The 19,358-nt window shown below is 39.6% G+C and overlaps 1 protein-coding gene across 3 annotated transcripts; it reads left to right on the forward strand.

Annotated features, from left to right (window-relative positions):
* Positions 1 to 1,186: 1,186 nt before the first annotated feature.
* On the forward strand, positions 1,187 to 18,775 carry CYSLTR2 (cysteinyl leukotriene receptor 2). 3 transcript variants are annotated; one of them, XM_010995036.3, is made up of 4 exons: positions 1,187 to 1,264; positions 3,721 to 3,796; positions 15,254 to 15,326; positions 17,313 to 18,775. In XM_010995036.3, the coding sequence occupies exon 4, from the start codon at positions 17,314 to 17,316 to the stop codon at positions 18,349 to 18,351; it is 1,038 nt and encodes a 345-aa protein (XP_010993338.1). In that variant the 5' UTR covers positions 1,187 to 1,264; positions 3,721 to 3,796; positions 15,254 to 15,326; position 17,313; the 3' UTR covers positions 18,352 to 18,775. The 3 variants fall into 3 exon arrangements, with proteins under 3 accessions (XP_010993338.1, XP_031322292.1, XP_031322298.1); XM_031466432.2 differs by lacking the exon at positions 1,187 to 1,264 and adding an exon at positions 5,033 to 5,100 and having other exon boundaries at positions 3,486 to 3,796; XM_031466438.2 differs by lacking the exons at positions 1,187 to 1,264; positions 3,721 to 3,796 and adding an exon at positions 6,293 to 6,488.
* The last annotated feature ends 583 nt before the right edge of the window (positions 18,776 to 19,358 follow it).

Below are 19,358 nucleotides of genomic sequence, written 5' to 3' on the forward strand. Positions count from 1 at the left end.
TGGCATGTGAGGGGCTGCTGAGAGGCATTTAAAACCCGCGAGATTATACAATGCCCTAGAGAGGTTAATATGATGACTATAAGAAAACAATAACCAAAGATTGAAAAATTCCCTAGAGATTCCCAGGAGACAAGATTTAAAAATTAAATAACTCACATTTGTTATAATCAAACAGGTTTTACCTCTAAGTCAATCTGCAATTTTTCTGGATAATGTATAACTGGGTTTCAATTTTTAAAAAATTATTTACACAGACACAACATGATGTATTATCAAACATATATCCTTATATCTTCATGTTACTTAGGACAAGATGAACAGAAGGATGTTTTAATTCAGGGGATGGTACTGCATATAAATGTCCACCTAAATTAGGCCTCTACCTGGTGTGAGCAATCAGGTAATTTAATGAGAGGCATTTCTATGGAAACAAAAGAAAAATAAGAGGTTAATAGTTTGAGCAAATTATAAATTTAGTTTCTGAGTTTGGAGAGCAGCCAGCTGGGAAAATTTCCAGATGTCGAATTTGAGCATCTTCCGATAGCGTGAGGGCAAGAAGTGGCAATCAGATAGGTTTCCTGGTTTACAGTGTGAATGTCTTGGGTGATTTTTCTGAGTAGTCACGTAGCAACAGGTACAAAATTGATCACGCATGAGCTGTTGTGATTATTTCTTTGACGTTTATTTTAAGTTGTCCATTTTTAGCTTGCATGGCTTTGGAAAAGGACAATATTAGTTTCCAAGTCAAAATAGTGGGAAAAAATCCGAAATGTTTGTTTGGAGAGTTCCAGCCAAATATTTGAGGAAACTAGAAGAATTCAGTTTCCTTTCTGGTTGATAGGTAGAAAACAAAACCTCAAAGAATTAACAGCACTAGAATCTACTCTTCACAAAGATGTGTTACTGAGATCCAATTTTTTTCCTCTATAATTGTCCCCATTTTTATCAAAGATAATCACAGTAAGACTAATTTGTTTGCAAAGTAAGTCTCATTTCAATAAACTTGGCCTGATTATTTATATAAGTGCAGCAAGAATAGTGACTGACTACATTGGCTATTTTGAATCTGCTACACTGGAACCTTTCATAAGAAATCTCAGATTAAACTTTCAAAAGCTTCTCATGGCCAGGAAACAAAACAAGGACTCATCCAACTGTGTACTATTACAAGGAGATTAGATTCTTAGTGAACATAGGCAAATGCATACATTGTCATGAAAATTAAGAATACTTAATGAGAGTTCCTGAATTCTGGAGGAATCAGGTAAGGAAAAAAAATTTAATGTTTTAACCTTTGTTGCAAAGATATACTTTACCAAATTGTTTTAAGTTATAGATAGGTAACTTTAGAGAGAGGAGAAAAAGGGGGCCTTTGAATCTCTAATAAAACAAAATACTAAAGAAGCAGTGATGTTTTAAATGAAGTCATAAAAAGTATAATCTTCCTCATCAGTTCATTTAGTATCTTGTAATTAATTCTTGTTGGTTTTGATCTTTTGTTAGCAGTTTTATGAATTCATCAGTTTTCCATCAGAGTTTTAGAAATTCTTACTCAGTTCAGTGTTATGATCGTAAAACTATCAGAAACCTGCATTCTAAAGTACTTGTCAGGGTTTTCTCCATGAATTTCTTTGAAGATAAAGCATTTTGCAAGAACCCTTTTGCAAAAGCATCAGGGTAAAATAATAACCATCGGCAAATGACAAAAACTTAAAAGTAGCCATGGTTAAAGATCTAATGTAAGTTCACATACAGACATATACACAAATAACTGACAAATAAATTTGGTTATTTCTGTGAAACACGTTTTAAAATGATGACTGATAAACATATGAGGACTTTAGGAATTTCATATAATTTCTAGAACACTTATATAACTATACAAATACAACATAAAGAAAGCCTGGTATCACTTAATTGACAATAGTTCTCATATAATTTAACATATCAAATAAGCCTAATCAGTGTAACATTTCCTTTAAAAGGAGAGAAAACAAATATTTTGAGATGTTCCAGGGGCCTTCTGGAATACCCCAACTTGCTTCTGGGTCAAAAAGACTCCCAATTTAGAATTTGATTTTGGGAAATGTGTCAAAAATCTTAAAACCATTTGACACAGGTCAAGTTGTTCTTGAAAAATAAACTAAGTTTAAGTTGCGTGACTAAACTGGTGTATATTTTGCCCTTGGAATTTTCAAGGCTAATCCCTGTTTGTTTTTTATTTTAACAACATGAATTTTAGGATAGATTTTTCTATTTCTGAAAAAACAGCATTGAGATTTTGATAGGTATTGTGCTGAATCTGTAGATCAGTTTGGGAAGTACTAACATCTTAACATTAAGCTTTCCAATCTATGTACATGGGATATCTTTCTGTTTATTTATGTCTTTAATTTCTTTCAGCTGTGTTTTAGTTTCAGCATACAAGTCTTTCACCTTCTTGGTTAACTTAATTTCTAAATATTTTATTCTTTTTGATGTTATTATAAATGAAATTTCCTTTTTGGATTGTTCACTGTTGGTGTATAGAAACGCAATTGACTTTTGTGCGTCCTGTCATTTTGCTGAATTCTTTTATTAGTTCTAACAGGTGTGTGTGTGTGTGTGTGTAATCTTTAGTTTTCTACATATAGGATTATATCATCTGTGAACAGACATAGTTTTACTTCTTTCTTTCCAATTTGGATGCCTTTTATTTCTTGCTTAATGTCACCGCAGCATTCAAGACATGCTGAGGATCCTAATGGGGAAGGGGAATGTGAGAAATGGTTAGACTTGGGAGATATTTTGCAAGTAGAACAAATAGAGTTGTTGGCTTGGATGTTGGCTCTGGGAGAAAGAGAAGCTAAGGACGATCTCTAGGTTTATGATTGGATTGACTGGCTGAATCACTGTGGTGCCATTTGATTAGATGGAGTATATGGGGGAGTGTGCACTGGGGAGGGGAAGTTTCAGCATATTAAATTTGGCCATGGGTGTGGATAGCATAGATAAATACAAGAGAAGATGATGAGAAGAGGTCAGAAGACAGAATTTTGGGGCAAGCTCACACTTAGAAAAAGGACAGAAGAAGAGTAATCAGAAAGGGTAGCAAATAGGAAAAAATCTACGGGGTAGAAAAAGAACCAGGGGAGTCAGAGGAACAAGGAGGGTAAAGTTTCAAGAAACTGGCAGTGGCTAACTGTGCAAAACAAATTGAGGAAAGAAGACGAGGACTGAGAAAGGACCTTTTACATGAACAAAGATTAGGCCACTGATAACTTTGGACAACATTTTCAGCAGAATGGGTACGGCCTCCGCCCATGTGCAAGTAGGTTGAAAAAGCATGTGGATGATGGAAATTGCTCTAAACAGCTCTGAAGTGCTGTACTTATAAGGTGGTGTTGATTTCAGTGTTGTCATGGAAGCAACAATCATTCAGGGGAACTAAAAGCCACTTAAAACCCCTGACTCTAGCCCATCACATCCCTTGATCTGTTGTGAAAGATGCTGATAAAAACAGTCATTAGAGGGGCAGGGCTAATTCAGGTTTCTTCCCTTAGATGTAGTCCCTGAGTGGAAATTTGACCCCCTTCATCTTAAGAGGAAAGCCAGCACCCACACTCACACCAGATCCTATAAAGCACAGATGACTCACTGACCAAAGTTCCTTATTCTCTTGCTATTGGCTAACGCTGTTCATAAAATATAATTTGCTGTTTCACTTCTCTTTGAAACAAGCAAGCTGAATTACTTGGAGGAGGAAGACAGCAGAGAAGAGACAGAAGCCAAGGCAGCTGAAAGAAAGCAAACTCAGGTGAGCACTTTTATCTTCGCTTTGTTAGCTCATTGTGAAGAGTTATGCTTTGCTTATCACTTCACAGTCAGAAGAATACTTTTTGAAAAGTAGGTTTATTTTGTAAACTTCATAAAAGTAAGTTGTCTTATAAACTTTTTTCTACCATATACATGGTAGTTTAAAAAATACTGGGAAACTACAAAAAAGTAGAAGGAAGCAAAAACCACCACTGAGATAGTTTCTATTGATATTCTGGGGGTATTTCTTTTCATTCTTTTTTGTGTGTCTGCATGTGATTTTAGTTGATTTTCATAGTTGTGCTCATATACAATGAATATGTTTATATTTCTTTTTTTCTATTAGAGCATATATTTTTCCACACTGCTGTAAATGCTTCATAATCATAATTTTAAATTACTGCATAATATTGCATCGAAGAGATTCAATATACTTGAGCCATGCATTCCCCTAGTTTGGGTCATATGGCATCTTTCTTATTTTTCATAGACTGAGTCATTTGATTATGTAAGATAAGCTTTCTTCATTCAGGGTCTTGTTCTTCGAGGAGAGGAGGTGAAATTTGAGAATGTAGATTTCTGTGGTTTTTGTCAGAGGCACAATGAGAGGGAAGGAGTGTGTAAGAACATGGGCTTGTATTCTGCTTACTACCCCTTTGGGTCCTCAATCAGTGATTCTCAGCTCTGGCTGTACATTCTGGCAGAATCAGCTGCTTCTGAGGCGATTAGAAAGTTACCTTTAGAATACCTGAAACTTCACTTTTGGTGATGAGACAGTCATCTATAGGTTTTGGTTTTCTTTTTTAACTTTCAAAAATTTCCCTGGTGGTTCTAACGGGTGTCAAGCATAAAAGCAGCTGACCTAGGTTATCTGAAATATTCTCCTGTCTCTGACACATACCTGAGAGTGATACATTTTAAGGGAAAGGGAGATACACTATCAGGAAAGCCACCCAAATCTCCCTTTTAATACTGTATAAATAATACAAGGGTAATTTGTGGGAAACATAAGACGTCTAGAAATTTCTATCATCTACCTCAGCCTCATAAACTCTTGAGATGAGAATCCACTTAAGAGTTTCAGTTTACTAATGCTTTAAAGAGATGAATTTGTTTCCATGCACTGGTGGTTAGATGTTAGAGAGGTGGAGATTCCAGAATGTTCTAAAAGTATCCAAATTAAGCCCAGCATCTGTTCATGTTCTGCCAAACTAGCCAGACTTCCTTTCATTTGCAGACTCTTCAAGGACAAAACACAAGGTGGGCATTTAACAGCTGACCACTGCTGTTCAATTTTATTCATCGGTACGTCTACATAACTGAGTACTCTTTTAACCATTAACATGACATTGATGTTTATTAATTGGCACAGAAATTAGTGCCATGATTAATTGACACAGAAACTGGCACATGATTTAGTGATAAGAAAAAAGCAAGGTACAAAACAGCATTAAAATATGCACTCATTTTTGCTTAAAAATATGTATAGTTGAAGAAAGATGAAAGGAAGCAAAGGCACAAAAGTTTGTTTATGTCTGACTGTTCGTAAAGCTTGTAATTTAAGTTTATGTCAGCGAGGCAGGGGTTGAGGTAGAAACAGGATCTCCAAGAAAGGCTATCCTGCAGGCACCTAGAAATGCGGGACCTGGAACTCAGGCTTAAATTCTCCTGGTCTCAGGGTTTTGTTTTTTTTTCTTTATATTTAAAATGGAGATAATAATGCAACTCATCCTACCCAAAAGATAGCCAGGTGGAACAAATGAGATAACAGAAGAAAATTCTTATAAAAATAAATTTTAAAGAATAATAAAAAAATATTAAAAAAAGAAAATTCTTTGCAAATTTTAAGGTGAAAATATGATATTTTCAACATATAAAAGGCCTGTCTGGGAGTCGGAGGCAGAGAAGGTGAGCTAGGACCTCGGTGGGGCTCCAGTGGGTGTCCACTCGCCACCAAAGAAGAGCTGATAGTGGACTCAGAAGAGCTGAGCAGTCAGAAAATGAAAAACCGTAAGTCGTCAGGGCCACAGAAATCAGAGGAGTGAGAGTTACAAAGACAAGACATGAGGATCCTCCTCTAGGATGACTGAGAAGGAAGTTTGAGAAAAGAGCAGTAGCACCAACCGCTAGGCAGGAACAAACAACCTTATCCTGGTTTTGTATGATTCAGAGAGGAGGTGAGGCTGGACCACGGCAGCTACTGCTGTAGATGAGGAAGAGGAAGACGAGAAAGAAATGACAGCACCGAGCCCAGTGATTCAGGGAGTTTAGGTGTGAAAGGACAGGGAAAAGTAGATGCTTGACAGGTCACAGACTTTGGTAAGAGAAGAGGAATCTGGTGTTTGGTTGATCAACTGCTCTGCACAGTGGACATATTCTTCCATTTATGACTCAAAACAATCCTAAGGGACTAACTTTATTAGCCTCCTTTTAAAGGTGAGGCAGCTACACCTCAGAGAGTAAGGAATGAACAGCTAGGAAGTAGGAGGGTTGGGGGAGTCAAGTTTAGTGCAAATTCTACACCAGCCTGGTTCAAGTTTACGATCGACAGAGGAAGAGAAATGAACAGAAGAGACTGAAGTTGTTGGAGTGAGATGGGCTGAGAGTAAGAATCAAGGTGTCTCCAGAGAAAAGACATGCATCTTCCCTCCCCGACATCCTCTAGCAGCAAACCCTTCACAGAAGCCGAGCTGGTATGTCCTCTCCCCTCACAGTGGTCACTTCATCAACCGCTGCTCCTTTCTCAACTTCCCGGCCATGGGCTGCCTCTTAGCACCTTATTGCTAAGTCTCTGGATACTTTTTATCCCCTCTGACCACTCCCTCCTCCTTAAAACAGTCTTTCTCTTGGCCTCCTTGACCCTGCGTCCTTGATTCATCTCCTATCATCTGGCCAGTCTTTCTCAGTCACCATTCTAGGCTCCTGTTCTCTCTGTCTCCAGACCTAGGCTTGCCTCCTTCCAAACTGTCCTCCATCGGCTTAAAATACAAATCTGCTTCCCACAATCAGAGGGCTCTCATTGCTCCCAGGATAAAGCCCAAACTCCTTAGTGTGGATGTAGGCCAATCTCAGACCACCCTCTACCCGCGCTTTGTCTTCCCTTTCATGCTTCACCGAGACCATCTTACTTGCAATTCCCTAAACGTGCCCTGTGCTCTCGGCAACATGACTTCATACATCCTGTTCCCCTGTCTGGAACCCCTGACCCACTCTCCTCAGCCAACCTTTCCCCTCAGTACTTTAAAAACCTCTCCCTTGCTCGCTGAGGCTGTCTGGGGTCCCTCCCCCAGGTTTCTACCCAACTCTTCACATTTCCTTCTGATAGCCCTTCTCACCTCACTTTGCCTATCAACTTCTCGCCTCTAAAAGAACTCTGTCTACTGACTTGTCTGATTTATTCACCATCCTGGAGGTTTCCTTCATTGTCATGTCCACAGGGTCTAATCAGCATGGCTCAGAGAGAGCAGGATGGCGTTGTGACTGAGACCCGATGGGGTTCAAGCCCCATCCCACCACTAAACTGACCGGTGACCTTGGGCACAGAGGCTATTCAGTGTCTCTGCCCTTCGCATTTTCTCACCTACAAAGTGAGCATTCAGAGTCTCCAGGGCTATCTGAGGATTGACTGAGTTAATCCACACAGGGACTTTGCAGAGTGCCTCCCACAGAGTAGGCGCATCCATGTTGGCTGTCGCTTCTGGCTGGACGCATGAGGATCTGTGGCTTGAGGGGGACGGGGACTGATCGAAGAAACGGGCTTTCCCAGAGCAGGTTTGGCCAAGGCTGTGTGGCTCGAAGTGAAGGGTGGTGAGGGTGGCTGATGAACTCAGACAGCCAAGGGCTCTGATGTCAATTTACCAGAAGGATTTTCAACGTGGGAGTTAAAATTCTTGGAAATGGTGGCCAAGCAGGGCTCTGGACATTGGCTTACAGCACTCGGAGAGTCTGCTGGCCCTGCAGGACCATCAGTTTCCCTTCCGACCATGTGCTGATGGGTTAGGGGCCACTGCCGGCTCCCTCAGGGCTGTTCTGCACAAAATCCCATCATTAATTCCTGTAAAGATGATGCCAAGTCCTCCAACCTTTATTCTCCAGCTTCTCTGGTCTGGAGCAGCGTACCACAGTGTCACGGCAGCCGGTGGTCTAACTGCTCACAGCCTGCTGCTGTTCCAGATGTGTTTGTGTCAGTGTGTCTTAGGGCCTCAGTCTTCGGGTTCTGCAGGCAGGTCACAGGCTTGTACCCAGGAACTGAAGGTGAGTGCACCTGTGGGCTCCCAGTCTGTGCCAACGGTGGGGGTGGGACTTGCCACAAGGTCCCCTACTGGGAATGCGTCAAAAAATTTTTTTCTAGGTATAAGTAAAAATAAAATCTGTGAGGTTTTGGACCATTGCAGCTTTGCAATGACCGTGAAAACAGTCTAAGCATCAGTGTAAGCTGTTCACCTTCATCAGATTTTAACTGGTCACGCAGCATGTTTGCTTTTCTTCATAACTGCAATATGGAATCTCCGTCTGCTTCTCCTTGATTATTCTGTGTGATTTTATTACCAGTAAAGCTGCAGGAGACAAAGCCTCAACTCTTTCTTTGTTCCGGGGCCCCTTTCGGTCCAGGAAGCTGTGTACACGCTCACCCTCTGCTGTCCCTCTAAGTCTGTGCAAATTGTGCTGTCAGTTTATTTCCTAATTTCCCTTGAATTTACCTCTTCGCATATGTCTCAGCTTCCCATCACATAGTTAATCGATCTGGCTGATTTTTACAACCACATCTAGCAGCTGATTCCTTTTTCCTTTTTTTTTTCCCATCAGTCTAGTGAAGTATTTCATTGTAGTGTAGTGAAACGTATTGTTTACGGACAGAAAAGAACAAAGTGTTTTAAAGGTTTCTCAAAAGAAAATGAAGCACTAAACGGAATTTTGGATCTGCGCTGGCCCTGCTTTTAACCTGGGCCTGTTAGCTAAATGAGGCCTCTCGGCAGGGTGTTTGTGTATTTTCTTTCTTTAGCTTTCCAAGGATGAAGATGCTCTTGGAATCAGAGCCCCAGCTTCTGTAGATGTCCCCTCCCTGCAACTGGGGCTGCTTGACAGCCATCAACCGCTCCCACTCCCGCCCTGCCTCCAGCCCCTACAGGGCCCAGAACCAGTCCCAGTCAGAGGCAGAGGAACTGAAGCAATTCTGGGACTCAGTGCTCCCCCTGGGGTTGATCTGATCCTGATCTGGTACCTTGATTCTAAAATTGGGCATCTCCCTTGTTTCCGAGATTTGGTCCCCACCTTCCCTATCTTGGCATCCCTGCCCTGAGTCTCTGTGCCCAAGGCTCTGGCCAGCACTCAGGTTCTCTGGGACTCAAGGCCTGCCTGCAACGGCCAGGCCGCCTCTCAGATCCAAAGTCCTCTTCCCCTCATGGCCTGGCAGTGCAAGGACCTTGCTGCCTGCAGACTGACCTTCCCTATGAGTTGTGCCTTCCTCCTCCATTGCTCAAGAAGTCCCCATTGCTAGGGTCTGTTGTTGGTCCCTCCACACCCTTCAATTCCCTCATGGAGAAACTATTACTGTCTTTTCCTGTCTGTGGTCATACCTGCTGGATACCATGCTCTGTCTATGATAAGGGACTTTGCCCAGCACCTGTAGCTGATGAGGTCGTTGCAATCTTGCCACCTTCTTCCCCACCACCCACCCCTTGTGAGGGAAGTGAGGGAGGAAAGCAGGATGGGGTCCCAGGCTGCCCTTCCCATTGCAATTCACAAGCCCCATTGGTCTTGAGATGGGAGAAGTGATTTAAAGGTCTTCCTGGTCAAACATTTAAGGACTTGATTGCCTTCAAATCTACTTCTACCTTTTTGGACCCTTTCCTTATATAAGTTTTTCTAAGATTCTATCAGAATCCTGGCTCCAAAGTTAGGGACATATGGATAGGACTCTGTCCTTTTCAAAAAAGGTCATTTGTAATGGAATGCATCTGTGAGAATTCTGGCTGGTCACATATCAGTCTTAGCTCCCTTTCCCCGTCCCCTTGTCCTCTGGGCTCTGGGGGTTAACCCTGGTTCTAGTGCTCTGCCCATCCAGCGCTGACACATAATTGTGACGTCTAATCCAGCTCCAGGTTTGCATCATGGATTTGGTCTGTGTGTTCTGCCTGTATTGCCTCTAGCATTTCAGCTCTGTACTACCTGATTTGGGGTTTGATCCTTCTGTCCTGGCCCTGCCAACCAATAGACTATTTCTCTTAAAAGCTGAGCTAAGACAAAATCTCCAAGCTTCTCTTTTTGCTATATTCCCTTTCCCAAGTCAGGCTTACAGACTTCCAGCCTCCATGTGACTGTTCCTCTGAACTGTATTTGCAGCCTTGACCTGTCTCCTGAGCTCTAAGCCCTGCTAATGGTCTCATCATTCTCCCTGTATCCCAGGCTAGAAACCTCAGACTTACTGGTGAGACAGATCAAAAGGAGAGAGCTGTTATCCACAAAATCAGAACTAAGGCCCCAGGGTCGAGACAAGCTCTGGACGATCCTTCCCAGTTGTGTTATCCCAGCTCTGGTGGCTGCTGCCAGTACAGCACGCACGCGAGGGAGTCAGTCATCTCTCTCTGGGAGTTCTCGCAAGTGGAGTTTTCCGTGTATTCTTTCTAGGGAAACGTGATTCACCGGAGGGGTGGTAGCTTCAAACATCTGAAATTCCCTAACGATTATCCTGAACACGCAGGGAAGGTTAAGGCTTGGCAGCTGGGTGTAAGCCCGATGTCCCTGTAAGAGGAAGTGGTCTAGCGGGGCAAACACGGTATTAGTAGTATTGGAAATTTAAGAATCACTTATCACAACCAAAATGAGCCTCTTTCTCTATTCAAGCGCCTGTTGGTGGAGAGTCACTTGTGGCGGATGGATTCCTTCCGCCGAGTCAGACATGTCCTGTAAAGCAGGCTGCAGTGTCCCTGAAGAAAATAAACGGTCTTTATCCAGGGTGGGCGTCATCTCTGCTCCCACTCCTGAAGGTGTGGGGTTGGCTGATACGGTTGTCAGGACTTCAGCAGAAGCATGTTGATGTGGGGGCGGCCAGCATACAATTTTTATAAGACTGAAGTTTGGGGTTAATTATGCAAGGGCAATGTAAATATAGAAGGGATGTGTAGAAGGTTTTTTTTTTTTTAAGTCATTAAATGTTGTCAGAAATCAGTTAAATTCAGAACAGTAGCTATGATCTGAGAAAAACAGACCAGAGAATTTTGTTTTTCCTTAAGTGGCAGAGACCTTACGGGATGAAGATCAGGAAGGTTATATTAGTTACTAGAGGGGGCAAAAGTCCAATAATAGACAAGGTTAATAGTAAAAGGAAAGAAAAAAAAGTGCTAAAAATCAGAATTAATTGTGTTCCGTCTTGTGTGGAAATGCCTCCTTCTGTGGTCAGTACTTTCTTCTGCCGTTTTGGGCAGAAGCCATCCGCTTCTTCAAGAGACAGCTTCTGGAGAATTTCTCAAAATCTTCAGTTTGACGTCTCCCCAAGGAATGAACACTCAGTGGAGTTATGTACGTCTTTTTAGTTGGAAAACATGAATCCAAAGATTAAAATATTGGCATCTCAATGCTGGGACAGTTCTTAGTAGTGGCAACAAGGTCCTTTCCATGGAAGTTCAAGAGAAGTTTTTCCTTGATGTCTTTTCCAGAAGACCAAATATCTAAGTTTCCGGTGTTAGAAGCTGCTCTGGAAGATATTTTGAAATGCAACTTTCCCACAGTCATCACGTTAGATTGCAATAGGATAAGATCAAGGATTGGAAGTAATTCCCAAATGCATGCGGTATCCTGTTACTTCTCAGAAGGAAATAATGAGTGGATCTTAGAGGAGCCTGATCTTCCTGCCTACCTTCGAAGCCAATGGAAATATTTTGGCTATTAGAAGTTTGAGGGTTTTAGAATTCCACTAGTTCTTGTTACTTTCTCTGATGTTTGTGGACAAGTATATTTCTAAGTAAACATTACGTTTCTAAGTAAATCGTAAAGTTTTACAGTTTTAAAATCATTGTTTCAGGGAAACGTGCTCTTTTACTGGAGACAAGTTGGGATTACAAAAATAAACAGGTTTAAAAAAAATTTTAAGCATTACAACCAGAGCTAGGAAAAGCCCTAATACACTCTGAGAATAAATAATAACCAGAACACACCCATAGACCCTTTGGAGATGTTCAAAGAAGCCTGGAGGGTTTGGTTGTCCGTATTCTACCTTTGCCGTCTCACTAGGATTGTGTTGATGGTGGAGAGGGCATGCATTGGAATATCCTTAACAACGGCCTTAAACTTACCCCACTCTTGTTTAATATCATTGCCATTTTTTCTCTGCTATTGTAGGTAATATCATGAAGCCGTTTTGCTAAACTATTTAATAGTTAATTTTAATACTTTTTTTAAAATTCAGTTATGGTCAGTTTACAATGTTGTGTCAATTTCTTGTGTACAGCACAATTCTTCAGTCATACACGAATATATATATATTCATTTTCATATTCTTTTTCACCGTGAGCTACTACAAGATATTGAATATATTTCCCTGTGCTATACAGTATAAACTTGTTGATCTATTTTATATATACCTGACAGTATCTACAAATCTTGAACTCCCAGTCTGTCCCTTCCCACCCCACTCCCCCCCGGCAACCACAAGTCTGTATTCTATGTCTGTGAGTCTGTTTCTGTTTTATATGTAAGTTCATTTGTCTTCTTTTTTTTTTTTTAACTTTTTATTATGGCTCTCTCTGTAGGTAATAACAAAACATCTCATGTTTCTTTAATTCACTGTCTATTTTAAAGTGGTTTTTATAGTGTCAGGAAGTCTCTCCATTTCTAAAGCATTTTGAATTCATGAATGAATTTAAGATCATATACCTTACGTCAATATAAGTATTTGAAATTCTCTTATATTTTATCAGCTGGCATGTCTGGGTAAAGACAATTAATTTAGCCATCTGGACTTGTTTCATTTAGGGGTGAAGCTTATATTTCAAGAGTAAATTCAAGTCAGTGAAAGCATAACCTGCTTGGCAGTTTGTAGTTTTCTTTATAATTATTTATTTTTATTGAAGTATAGTTGATTAGTTGATTTACAATGTTGTGTTAGTTTCAGTTGTGATTCAGTTATATACATACATACATACATATATACATATATATGTGTATATGTATTCTTTTTCAGATTCTTTCCCATTACAGGTTATTACAAGATACTGAATATAGTTCCCTATGCTGTAAGTAGGTCCTTGTTGTTTATAGTTTTTCTCTTTAAGTACGAGCAAGCCGAAAAACAAAATTAAAACAGGGATAGCCAAGGGAGAATCTGGTTACCTCTCTCTAACCAAGGTAACCGATCACGGGCTTCTTTTTCCACAGATGAGGGGAGGAGGACAGCTGGGTTTAGAATGTTACAGCCATGGATGATGTTTGAGAGGGAAACCAGCAAAACTGCACAGGAGGTTAGGTGATCAGCTGAAAAGTCCCGAGTTATTTCTGTCAATAAAGAGAGTAGATAGCAGCGAAACTATTCAGTTTAGTGGACTAAGAACCAACAGCAAAGTTGACTAAATTGATGTAAGGCTTCTGCAGGACTTGCTGCAGCTGCTGTAGCTCTTAAACAGGAAGGCTACGTCGTGGCTACTGGGTCCAATGAAAGACTGAAATGAACAACTGATAGCTGATGATTCCCATGTAATTGGGTCAGAACCCCTCGTGCTGTTCAGACTTTACATCACAAAACAGGAAAAAGGGTTTGTGAACCTAGAATCCTGTAAAATAATCTTTTGATACCCAGGTGGTAATCTTTGCACTTTAACGTGAGCTTGCTTCTGTTGACTTAAAAAGTATATAATCCTTGAAAGATACTTGTTAGCACAATTTACTTAAGTATAATTAACTTAGGAAAATCAACTTTCTTTGTAATTGATCAATTTACTGTTACTAAGTTTGGTAAGCAGAAGTGCTTGCATAATAGTTTTAAATTAATTAAAATTCAAAGGATTTTTAGAAATCTAATTATTTCCAGTGTTCTTTCATAGGATGAAGGAACAAATCTTGTATTACCTACTGGCTATTGTAGTAAACCCAAAGCCAATTTAGTCCCAAAAGACGTATTAACAGTTTCATTCTGAATTGAGGGCTTGAATTTGGGAAAGGAAGAATCAAGAATAGTTTTTTGAGGAGCCAAGATATAAGTCATAAATATCTAGAGTCAAGAAATAATTATAGGCAACAGTGTAAAAACACTCAGCAACTAACAATAGTTATTGAGAAATTAACTTTTTAAGGCAAGAAATCTTTTAAAAATTGATTTAACAGTATGTCAGAAGCACTGAAAGTTAACAGAATATTTTATTGACAAAAAGAAATCTTTACTAGTATGAGCACAAAATAACCTAGTTATTTTATATTAAAAAGACCCAAATTCTAATCTTACTCTTTTTGTACATTTTCAAATAACACTTTGCAGTATTTATTAATATGCCCTTATAGGTATGCAATTAGGCATTCACAAATATGTAAATATACAAATAAATAAATTTAAAGTGTTTATAGCTTTAAAATTAAATCTATTAAATAAAATATGTGTATCATATTAAATTTACCCTCTGAATAAACTGTTTCAGTTTTCCTAATAAACAGAAAATCATATTACATATTTGTATTTCTCTGTATTAACAATTTATACTAATTACCATCTTTAACCAAAGTAACCTTGGATTTCTTCAAGCATAAATATGTAGAGAAGAGAAAATAAAAAATTATTATTTTTCTGTCTGCTAGCCTTTATTTCACACAATTTAAACAATTTTGACGTACAGACATAATTTAATTCAAAGGCATTTGCATATTTTGTTCATCTATTGCTATTCTATGAAATAAGGTAAAAATTATATTCAGTGATTAGTGTTTTATACCTATTTCTTATTCAGCAATTGTTACAGCATTTAAAGTTTATGTATTAATTAACTTAACCACTTGTATAAAATCTTAAAGTTAGTTATGGATCAGAAAATTATGATTTTAGGCAACTCATTAAATCCTATGATTTGTAGCAATGTAAGAATTTCATAAAATTAATCTTTAAAAAGGCATTCATTATTATCACTCGTTTTAGTTGAAAATAATTTTATGTGTATAATTATAAATTTTAAACAAGTTACAGAAATAATGGACTCTTGCTTAACTCGTAAAACCAATATAGGAAATTCAGTTTAATCAAAAAAAAAAAATTGAATCCTGGACTTGTATAAACCAAAATATTGTGCTGACGCTAGTTTGTACGTTAAACCACTTACTTAAAGACTCTGAATCATGCCAAAAACATTATCTTTTTTTAACTTGAAGATAATGCCCTTTTTTCTTTTCGCATAACTGTAATTATAAAAGCTATTATGTAAATATACTTTTAGTGTCCACAAAACAAAACACATCTTAATAACATTTTCTTTCTTTATTTCAGACATTTTGACTGTCTGCCTGAACCAGATGTTCTGAGAGTGTGCACATAAAAGGTGAACAACTCTTTTGATCAGGTAATTATTAACTTCCTATGAGAGGAAAAAAGAGAAAGAGGAATTGAAAAAACAAAAAGGGAGCCTGTATCAGATGAATACGACATTAACTGAAAAAGATAATTATGTTCCCTTTGAGATTATATATATATAGTAAAAGGGACTTTGAAATATACACACAAAAAAGAGTGACGTGAAAATTGGTTTAAGTCTTTGGCAGTTTTACCAATAATGCTGATTAAAAAGCCAGCATTTATTAATCCTCAGAGTATGGAAGCAAAGAAGGGGGCTATCTCCAAACATTAAACAAAAGAGTCTCTCTTTTAGCCAAACAATCTGTTCTGGAAGGTTTCCTCACTTTTTGTTCTAAAGTGCTTCTCAAGTAAACAATCATGACTGCAATTACAAACTGTCCCTGGTGAAATTGTGCCAGTCGTAGAGATAAGCACGCAAGTTCACCTTACAATAAGAAAAGCTGAAGGAAACAGGTGTTGCACCTGGAGGACGTGTGGTTTTAGGTTGGGTGGACCGACAAGAGCATCAGTGTACATAGATAAAGATATATAGATATGTACACAATACATCTTCTTTATCCAGTCATCTTCTGATGTGCATTTAGGTTGCTTCCATATCTTGGCTATTGTAAATAATGCTGCAGTGAACATCAGGGTGTACGTATCTTTTCTAATTAGTGTTTTCATTTTCTTCAGATAAATACCCAGGAGTGGAATTCCTGGGTCATATGGTGGTTTTATTCTTGATTTTTTGAGGAACCGCCATCCTCTTTTCCATAGTGGCTGCACCAATTTACACTCCCACCAACAGTGTATGAGGATTCCAACCTTTTCTCCACATCCACTTGCTAGTACTTATTATTTGTTGTCTTTCTGATAATAGTAAATTTCTTATAGACAGCATATAATTGGGTCATATGTTTTTTATTTTCCAGTCTGCCAATCTGTCTTTTAATTGGTGTATTTAGGCTGTTTACATTTAATGTAATGATTGGTTTGTTAGGGATGTCTGCCATTTTGTGTGTTTGCTTGCATTTTCTGTTATCTTTTTCCTGCCACCTGTTGGTTATCTGAATACTTCTTAGAATTCCATTTTGATTTACTTCTAGTGTGTTTGAGTGTATGTCTTTATATAGCTTTTTAGTGGCTGCTCTAGGTGTTACATTACACATGCCTCACTTACCATGGTCTATTGGCCATGATGCCAATAGACCATCATCATTTTACCACTTCAGATGAAGTGTGTGGAAACTTTACCTCCTTTATGTTCTTCACCCTTCCCCACTTATAATATAATTATCTTAAAATTTCTTTACATCCATTTAGAATTACATCAGTGTTATAGTTTTTGTTTTAAACATCATATAAAACTCAGACTCAAAAGAGAAGAAAAACCTATTGTAGTTACCCATATGTTTGCTTATCATGTTCTTTCTTTCTGAGCCAAAGTTCCTTCTTTTATTGATTCCTTTCTGTAGAGAAATTCTTTCAGTGATTCTTTTAGGGTAGGTCTGCTGGCAACAAATTTTCTTAGTTTTCCATCATCTGAGACTGTCTTGATACCTGAAGGATACTTTTGGTAGGTCTTTTCTTTGAGCACTTAAAACCTGTGCCATTTCCTTCTGTCTTCTACAGATTCTGATGAGAAATCTGCTGTCTGGTAGATTTAGACTGCAGTGTCACAGGGCACTCATGCCAACATGGGCACTAGGCAAAAGTTCCCTCATTTTGAGACTTCAGCTTCAACCAAATAAATTAATGTTTATTCTGCATTCTAGAGATTTATCGTGAAATGTAATGGAGCATATAGTAAAGACATACAGTAAAAGTACAGGCATATACTAAGTGTATAAACATATAGTAAAATGTAGGCAATATTTTTTGACTCAAGTTTTAAAGAAAAGCTAATATTTCTCTCTGTTTCATTAAAACGTGGAAGAATGTAAGTAGTGAGCAGGAGGTAATTTTTTGTGTCTGTTTCTTTTCAATTCAGCATGGAGAAAAAGCTTGTGTCCTTATTGCCACCCATCTCCCTGTCAGATGTGGAACCCAATGGCACCTTCAGCAATCACCATAGCAACAGGAACTGCACAATTGAAAACTTCAAGAGAGAATTTTACCCCATTGTTTACTTGATAATATTTATCTGGGGAGCCTTGGGAAATGGCTTTTCCATATATGTTTTCCTGCAGCCTTATAAGAAGTCCACATCTGTGAATGTTTTCATGCTTAATCTGGCCATTTCAGATCTCTTGTTCACAAGCACTCTGCCCTTCAGGGTTGACTATTACCTCCGAGGCTCCAACTGGATATTTGGGGACCTGACCTGCAGGATTATGTCTTATTCTATTTACGTCAACATGTACAGCAGCATTTATTTCCTGACTGTGTTGAGTGTTGTGCGTTTCCTGGCAACTGTTCACCCCTTCCGGCTCCTTCATGCCACCAGCATCAGGAGCGCCTGGATTCTGTGTGGGGGTATTTGGCTCTTTATCATGGCTGTCTCCACCATGCTCCTGAACAATGGCTCTGAGCCAAAAGGCAATGTCACGTCGTGCTTAGATCTGAATTCTAACAAAGTTACGAAACTGAAGACCATGAACTACATTGCCTTGGTGGTGGGCTTTCTGCTGCCACTCTGCATCCTCAGCATCTGTTACCTGCTGATCATTCGAACTTTGTTAAAGGTGGAGGTCCCAGAATCGGGGCTGCGGCTTTCTCACAGGAAGGCACTGACCACCATCATCATTGCCTTGATCATCTTCCTCCTGTGTTTCTTGCCCTATCACATACTGAGAACCCTCCACTTGATCATGTGGAAAGCGGGTAAATGCAAAGACAAGCTACATAAAGCCGTGGTCATCTCATTAGCTTTGGCAGCGGCCAACAGCTGCTTCAACCCTTTGCTGTATTACTTTGCTGGGGAGAATTTTAAGGACAGACTAAAGTCTGCACTCAGGAAAGTTCATCTACAGAAAACAAAGTGCAGCTTTTCTGTATGTACGCAGTTGAAAAAGGAAACAAGAGTGTAAGGGATTATCAGGTGAGGCTGTTCCTGTGTCCTTGTGTCCACCTTCATTCACATGTCGTCTCCAAATGACCATCTATTTACACCATCCCCAACCCAGGGGGCGTCCCAAGATTGAATTGACCGTGACTTTTGTTAATAAGATATATTTCAAAATTTTCATCAGTTGTATCTTCAGTGATTGAGTCCAAAGGAGTACAGCAGGAAAAATCCCTAATGGGGTCTTGCAACCTGAAATATCAGACCGGGAAACAGTGCTGAGCCCAGTGGATGCTGCTTCTCATCAGATTCTGTACCAGGTCTCTGGCCCACTAGGCATTCTACAGTCTTAATTTTAAGATGACCCCAACGTTTCCAGCTTCTCCAGCTCTTCTTCACTCTTCAATCCCCTGAGATGTAGCCAATTAACAAAGCTACTGGAGACCCCAGAGCAGCTGGAAAAAGTATCCTTAGAATTTAGTGGAAACACATAGACTGTGAAAAGGAAGGCTGCCCTCTAACAAAGCATAGTCAAGGTCCCAAACAAGAACAGTGGGAGAAAGGTAGGAAGAAGGACTGGGGCAAGAGAGAGCTGGTGAGAAGTAGGGGGAAGGGAATTTCATTCTACCCTGGGAGAGGGTCTGTAGCACACTGAAGGCAAAATGGTTCCCTTTGCTTCTCTCTTGCCAGGAGTTAGGAAAGACAGGAAGAGTAGGAGTAGGACCTGGGGCACTGTCTCAGTGGGTGGAGGGATTATGTGTAGAACAGGGGAGAAGGAGGGGTCAATTTTCCTTTTGAGATCTGGGTTCAGGCTAACTTCGCTGCAGTTCTTAGTCCTGCAGGTGAGTCCATTTGGTTGGGAGCCAGAAAAGAGGAGGTGACTCTAAGGGGGTGGTTGGGCACTGAGAGAGAGGGTGGGGTGGAAGGCAAGTTGCAAAGATTGTGGTACCCCGAAAATTCTAGTAACATTTTGGCAGAACACAAGTAGGGTGGCTTTCTTTTGAGAGAGTGTAGAAAACCCTGGATTGTGGG

Source organism: Camelus dromedarius, chromosome 13 (genome assembly GCF_036321535.1).
Source record: "Camelus dromedarius isolate mCamDro1 chromosome 13, mCamDro1.pat, whole genome shotgun sequence".
In the NCBI taxonomy this organism is placed as follows: Eukaryota; Metazoa; Chordata; class Mammalia; order Artiodactyla; family Camelidae; genus Camelus; species Camelus dromedarius.